Source organism: Callionymus lyra, chromosome 15 (genome assembly GCF_982586985.1).
Source record: "Callionymus lyra chromosome 15, fCalLyr1.hap1.1, whole genome shotgun sequence".
Classification (NCBI taxonomy): Eukaryota; Metazoa; Chordata; class Actinopteri; order Syngnathiformes; family Callionymidae; genus Callionymus; species Callionymus lyra.
Window position 1 is genome coordinate 20,690,143 of NC_141832.1, and position 7,773 is coordinate 20,697,915.

Consider the following 7,773-nt stretch of genomic DNA (forward strand, 5'->3'; position numbering starts at 1 on the left):
CGAACTCAGAATTGTACAATTTAATAGTCCGAGGAATGAATGAATCCTTGAGTCTATTTGTTTTGCACCTGGGAAGTAGCATTCGTGCACTCATTCTGCTTCTCTGCTCACTGATGACAGTGTTGAGAGGATGACTGTCATCATCCATGATGGACAGTAGTTTGTCCACTGATCTCCTCTCAGCAACTGTCACCAGTGAGTCCAGCTTCAACCACAGAGCCTTTCTGATCAATCTGTCCAACCTGTTGACACTCCTTGGACACATTCCCACCCCAACACACTACAGCATAGAACAGGACACTGGCCACCACAGACTGGTAGAACATGCAGAGGAGCTTCTTGCAGATGTTAAATGATCGAAGCCTCCTCAGAAAGTACAGTCTACTCTGAACCTTCTTATATACATGGTCTGTGTTGCAGGACCAGTCCAGTTTACTGTCCAGCCACACACCGAGGTACTTATAGTTGTCCACTATCTCCACCTCGTCGCCTCTGATGGACACTGGACGTGGCTTTGTCCTGGACCTCCCGAAGTCCAAGACCAGCTCCTTGGTCTTTGAGGTGTTCAGCTGCAAGTGGTTCCTCTCAATCCAGTCCACAAAGTCACGTATCAGACTTCTGTAGTCCTTGACTTGTCCCTGATGCATCCAACAATAGCAGTGTGGTCAGCATACATCTGGACGAGACTCAGCTCTGAGTTGTAGCAGAAGTCTGAAGTGTAGATGGTGAAGAGGAGAGGGGCCAGTACTGTCCCCTGAGGTGCTCCTGTACTGCACACCACAGTGTCAGACGTGATGTCCTTCAGCCTGACATACTGTGGTCGATCAGTAAAATAATCCGTAATCCAGGAGACCAGACCAGGGTCCACGTGCATCTGTGTCAATTTGTCCTGCAGCAGAGTGGGCTGGATAGTGTTGAAGGCACTAGAAAAGTCCAGGAACAGGATACTCACTGAACCGCTTCCTTTATCCAGGTGGGAGTAGTTCCGATGCAGGAGGTGAAAGATGGCCACACCAACTGCTGGCCGGTAGGCAAACTGCAGGGGGTCTTGCGCGTGCTGGACTTGTGGCCTAAGATGTTTGAGGACCAGCCGCTCCAGTGTCTTCATCAGCTGCGAAGTCAGTGCCACCGGTCTGTAATCGTTCAGCACGCTCGGTCGGATCTTTTTTGGGACTGGAACGATACAGGAAGTCTTCCACAGAGTTGGTACTTTCCCCAGCCGTAGACTGAGGTTGAAGACATGCTGGAGCGGCTCAGCTAGTTCAGCAGCGCAGGTCTTTAGCAGTCGAGCAGACACCTTATCAGGACCAGCAGCCTTCCCTGGACGAATCCTCCGAAGTACATCCTTTACCTGGAGTGAGGTGTAGCTGGGAAGGGGTTGTGTGGAGCTGGGGAGGGGGCACAAGAAGGTGGGGCAGGTCCTGAGGCGGGCAGCAGTGAGGGTGACCTGCTCAAACCTGTTGAAAAAGTTGTTTAGTCCATTTGCCTCCTCCACCGTGTCCACTGCAGTCAGAGAGGCCTTGGTCTTGTGTCCAGTGATGGTTTTAACACCATCCCAGACCTCTCTTATTTCTTCTCGGCTCAGCTTCTCCTCCAACCTCCTCCTGTAGGTGTCCTTTGCCTCCCTCAAGCATCGCTTCACCTCCTGCTGAGCTGATCTCATGGCGTCCCTGTCTCTGCTCCTGAAAGCCACTTTCTTCCTGTTAAGGACATCCTTGACCTCCTTTGTTACCCCCGGTTTATTATTAGGGTAACAGCGGACAGTCTTAGTAGGGGCGACAACGTCCAAGCAGAAATTTAAATAGTCTCTTAGACAATGTGTCTGTCCCTCGATGTCCTCACCATGAGACCTCAGCAGCACATCCCAGTCTGTTGTTTCAAAGCAGTCTCTGATGGCGTCCTCCACAGCTGGTGTCCACTTTCTGATTGTCTTAGTGGTCACAGTCTGTCTCTGCACCAGAGGACTGTTTGTAAGAGTACATACATTTTTTTAAATAATTTGTTTTCATTTGTTTAGAAAATGTTGCTGTGTTCCAAGACATTGCAATTTTGTACGTTTATTAAATGTGTTCCAATGACATTGTAATTTTGTACGTTTTATAAATGTGTTCCATGACATTGTAATTTTGTACATTTTGTAAATGTGTTCCATGACCTTTTTATTTTGTACATTTTGTAAATGCGTTCCCCGGCATTTTAATTTTGTACATTTTGTAAATTTGTTCCACGGCATTTTAATTTTGTACATTTTGTAAATGTGTTCCATGACATTGTCATTTTTTAAATGTGTTCACAACGTTGTAATTTTGTACGTTTTATAAATGTGTTCCATGACATTGTAATTTTGTAAATGTGTTCACGACATTGTAATTTTGTACGTTTCATAAATGTGTTCCATGACATTGTAATTTTGTACAGTTTGTAAATGTCATCCAAGACATTGTCATTTTGTTTCAGAGTTTGTAAATGTCTTCCTGGAAATCTTAACTCTTTCTAGAGTTTGTAAGTTCATTAAAGGAATTGTAATTTTGTTTCAGAGTTTGTATATTTGTTCTCTAATTAAAGGGTCAACATGTATTTCAAACGATCAAAGCTGTAAAATGTTGTGAAATACATGTTTCAATCAAATATATATTTACTTGGTTGAGGAGAAATCAAAAATACACTATAGAAAATATTAGATGTTACTTGTGTGTCAATTGTGTGCAAAAATAGTGGGAAACAAATGGTTACTATTGAAAGATAAAATGTTTTATTTCAAAACAAATAGAAACACACATTTTTAAACTTTCAAGTGTTTATTAACTTAAGGTATTGACAATGAAAAACTTTTGTTTTCCACTCAACGTGAAGAGGCTTTTAAGTAGGTCTGGGTAAAGATATATTCAACACCGATACCTGAATGCTCCTTTTTCCAATGCAAATTTTTAGATAAGTTATAATTAAAAAGAAAATTACATTACACATAGTTCAAATCTTGAGTTACATTTCTCAGCTTTGCTAAATTTCTAGTGCAAGCTTAAAGAACAAGCGAATTACAAATAATTTCCGGTGTGAAGAAAACTTGCTATCAAGTGACAAATGAATCTGATATTCCATGGTTTTGTTATGAGTTTTTCTTCTTAATAATCCACACATTGTCCAGTTTTATCACACGTGGGTACAGAAACTTGGCACTGAAAGATGAAGCATTGTTTGATACTCCGTTCTAATATGAACTATGAATTAGTGTTTTCGGTCGATGCCACAAAGAAGTTCTATACCCAGCCGTACTTTAAGGAATGTAATAAAACATGTTTCTCCTCAACCTTTCATGACCTTACGTTGACATCTGCCATCATCTAGCTTGTCGACACAAACACTGTTAGCCTGTTGCCAGAGACCTTTTCAAAACGTCATCCTTTAAAATAATTCAAATACTCTCAGATTTACATCTTTAGTTGATTAGTAAAAGCCCTTTTCCTATTTCAAACCCGTCAATGTCTTGCTTACTAGCTAGCAACAAGGTCACGGACCAAAACAATCAGGTTCATCTCAGAATGTGACAGCACAGGTGGTTCCATTCTTACTTTTTCTCTATATTTTCTTCAATTAAAAATTTGATTGAGGCATTTTCGGAGTGAAAATACACATTTTAACTGAATTTAGCTAGAACTATTGTGAGATCATGACTAAAGTGAGACATGAATTGGTTGATGTGGTGCAATATAAAGTAAAGCGCTTTTACAATCAAATACAATATAGTTAAAATACAGTACTTTAAAAGATCAAGACACATGAGACAAACACAGGAGTCCCAGAAAAATCAGGGAAAAGCCTGCACAAATAAGAATGTCTTAAGATGTTTCTTGAAGGAATCAGTAGATCAAAACACAGAGAGGATGATCGTTCCAAAGCTTAGGAGCAACAACCTGGAAGGATTTCTTTCCTCTGGTCCGGAAGAGTGTTCAGGAACCATCAGTATATTCTGGTCCACAGACCTAAGAGCCTTCTCCCGGGTGTAAGGCTGGATCAGATCACTGTTCTAAGGAGGAGTCTGACCATGAATAACTCTAAAAGTAAGAAGCAGAATTTTAAAATTGATTCCTAAAAGAAACTGGCGGTCAATGTAGGATCAGATAAATGTGAGTTCTTCTACTAGAGCGGGTCAGAATTCGATTAACTGAAGGCGAGACAGCCCCTTTAGTATTGATATATAATTTGCATTGCTTTGGTATATAAAAGGTTTCATTCAACCTGGTTTAAAGAAATAAATTAGAATAAAAGAAAAATCGTTAAAAATTAAAGAACGTCATACTGAACTACAGTCTGACATTTTGGTAATCAATCCAAGTTGTTCTAAATCTACAAAAAGTTGAGATGTGGTCAGAAAATACCAAAAAGTGTTTGTACTCCATTCACCTTGTTTTCAAAGCAAGAGTCGTGCATGTAGGACCTTTAACCCAATTCATCTCCTAAGTGGACAGATTCAATTAAGAAGAAACTGCAGTACATCCAACCATTTATTCTGGACAGATTAAAGCCCGGTGAGGCTTTACAAAAAAACAACTCTGGGAACAAGAATGTAGCCTTGGTGGAAACCTCATCTATTGATAGGAATGGCCTGTCCGTGCTTTCGGAGTTCCCTCTGGATGGAACGTGGGAGGGTTGGGAGGTGGCGGGGCTGAGGTGAGCCAGAGTGTGGCTTTAGAAGGCAAAGAGGATGAGGAACGCCACCATCAGACAGAAAAGACCCATAGCCTCAGACAGAGCAAAGCCCAGGATGGCATAAGAGAAGAGCTGCTGTTTCAGGGAGGGGTTCCTGCGGAGGAGACATGGTTTTAGTACTAAAAGTTTTTTTTGCATTCCTGTTAACCAAACACATTACAATTCATATTGTGAAATCAACTTTATCATCCCCCTTACAGTGACCTTTAACACCACACATAAAGGAGTTTATTTGAAAAATACATTTGGTGAAATTATATTCTGCAGCTTAGATAATTGATGATCCATTTCTAAACCTCAAGTAAAGTTCCACTTAAAATGGCTTTAGAAACTTCTTATTCAACCAGGGCAATACGCGTTCTTTTCTGAAGTAAAACAAACATTAGTACCAAGAAAGAAAGGAAAAAAAATGCAGCAAAACTAAATTGTTGGATAAATATACTTCACCGTTTTTTTATTTTACTGCTCAAGTACATCTAGTTCAGGATAGGAGACATCAATCCAAGCCTTTTAAAACCATCTAGTAAACATTTTTACTTGGAGCACTTTTATTAGTTGTGAAATTAATAAAGTTTTGTATGTAGAGCTGGCTTGAAAACCATTAATTCGGTAACACACTTTCTGTTGACCGTGTCCAATAACCATCCATCATGTGCCCTAAAATTCCGCAGATTCAATTTCAAATCAAAACACTTGTTTCAAACAATAACCAATAACTGTGTTCATGTGTAACATTTTCATTCTATCAAATCATATTTGGGTGAAAAACATGTCACCGATAATATTTACCATTTTAATGTCAATCTACAACTTCCATCTTGGGAATTATATCCATCCTTCATTTTCAAGCGCATTAGAACAAGCCCTCGGAACGATGTATTGAAGACCACAACTCATTAATTCAGCCCATGTAAAGCTGCAGTTGCTTTGAAGAGGGTTTTTCATGTTAAGAAGTTATAGTTAATTTTAAAAACAGCTACTGAAACAGAAGCAGTGTGACTGACTGCAACCTGACTAATGTCTTAGAGCTCCTGATCCAAGACTCACTTTACTGACTTTTCCTGGTCTAATCATTCCAAAACCATTTGAAAATACGCTACACAGTGAACTCTTTGCTCGTCCTAGGTATACTAGACAACTTTGATAAATTCACTGTAGGTAGTTTTTTTTACCTGGCATAGCCAATGATGAGGCTACCGAACACGGTTCCAATACCAGCTCCTGAACCAGCCACACCAACTGTAGCAGCACCAGCTCCGATGAACTTGGCGGCCGTCTCAACATCCCGGGAGACGACGCTGGTCTGGAAGGAGCGAGTCTGGATTGAAGATTGGGTGACTGGCAGCAGGGCCTGGGGAGTTGAAAAGGCATCATATATACAATTTCCAAGTGGGAACGCATCGAGACGAAAGACGGATCTACTCCAAATTACCTGTGACTCGAGAACTGCTTCAGGTCTGTTGAAGAGGGAGACAGAGACTGGCCGAGCAAGAGCTCTGGACCCAGCTCTCAGCTGCAGACAATTTTTAGAGTTAAAAGTACTTCACAGACTTGTTTACATGTTTACAGTACCAAAAAACAATGGCAGGATCATAACTCATATCAATTATATGACAAGCTATTGGACACTTTCTGCAAGGAACCCTTCCTTTATTTTGTCATCCATGGGTGAATATTTAAGAAGGTTTTTATATTTAAATCTGATTAAATAAAGTTCCAACTGTACAGTAAATAACTTGAATGTGTTTAATAAATTATTTTGATATTTGACTAACTCATAATTTATAGATTATTAAGATCAAGTGTTTAAACTAAAATCAGGCACTTAAAAAAGCGAGATCTGTCAAAATCCAAACAAAACATTGTTAAAATAGTGTAGATTTGGGACATTGTGGTCCTGTCTGTAAAACATAAATAAGTGAATACAAAAAGTAATACAAGCAAAACTAACAAGTGCAAAGTAAAGCATACATTTGCGAAGGAAACTAAACCACTTCTATTACTAGGTGACAGAGTGTTGAACGATCACAACAACAAAATCTAAAATGTTTTTTCTGCTTATTTAAAATAATTAACTAGACATACCAGAGCAGGAGTATTGATGAACTTTGCACAAGCATACATGGTTGGAACCTGGAGAGAAAAACATGTAGAAATGTCAGGAAAAAGCACAACAAATAGTTTAAATGTATCAAACATGAAGGTTCAGAAAATGAACTTATAGCTGAAGACACTGACTTCTTACATTACTACGTCCAATAACATGTAGTCAAGCAGCAGGAGAATAATCCACTCGTTTAAAACCAGAAAGGGTAAAGTCTAGATTAACCTGACGTTCAAGGGTGTCTGGCTGCACCGACTGGATGACTTTGTGAGGCGGATCATGGGTGAGAAAGCTAAATAAACCACAATAACATTAGAGAGCTCGCAGGTGTCATTGACGAGTGGACACCAGGGGTTGCTGTGGCCTTCGCTGTTGCTAAAGCTAGTCGGCATTTCAGGCTTGAAGGTCAAAAAACGAGACATGATCCAATAATAACTCTAGTGGTTAAACGTCATTTACTTTAAAAAGTGTGTTTGTTTTTTATTGGAAATAAACTGGTTGTTCCGCAGACTTGTGCTCCTGAGAGTGTGTGCGGGGGAAACGTCCTTGCAAAGCTACGCTAGTAACGCACAGCAGGCCTGGAGTCAGACATTTTAAGCATCAACCAGCGAATGCATAAAACAACGTAAGGTTTCCTCCTGTGACATAACGTACAACTACAGACTTATTTACGTGATACATTTAATCGTCACAAGACTCAAACCTACAAAACACCCTCGACGTACAACTGCAATGGCCGACCTATAGCTCAGCTTATCCATCTTCCCCACGGTTGACAGTGACCTTAGTAACACGTTTTAAAAACACACGCCGACCTAAGTGCATTTCAAGAATATCTCACGCCATTTTAACGTGTCGTGTTCTCACCAGAGTTGGAGCTTCAGAGGGACCTGGGGAAAGGCTACTCTCACAGGCAGGAGCAGTTCAATGAAGGTAGGACGAAAAGAGCTGTCACCTTGTCA

The 7,773-nt window shown here is 40.3% G+C and overlaps 1 protein-coding gene across 1 annotated transcript; it reads right to left on the reverse strand.

Annotated features, from left to right (window-relative positions):
• Positions 1-4,489: 4,489 nt before the first annotated feature.
• On the reverse strand, positions 4,490-7,773 carry atp5mc1 (ATP synthase membrane subunit c locus 1). The gene is made up of 5 exons (XM_087809263.1): positions 7,679-7,773; positions 6,793-6,840; positions 6,140-6,220; positions 5,880-6,058; positions 4,490-4,801 (listed from the first exon to the last, which is right to left on the reverse strand). The coding sequence occupies exons 2-5, from the start codon at positions 6,829-6,831 to the stop codon at positions 4,687-4,689; spliced, it is 414 nt and encodes a 137-aa protein (XP_087665389.1). The 5' UTR covers positions 6,832-6,840; positions 7,679-7,773; the 3' UTR covers positions 4,490-4,686.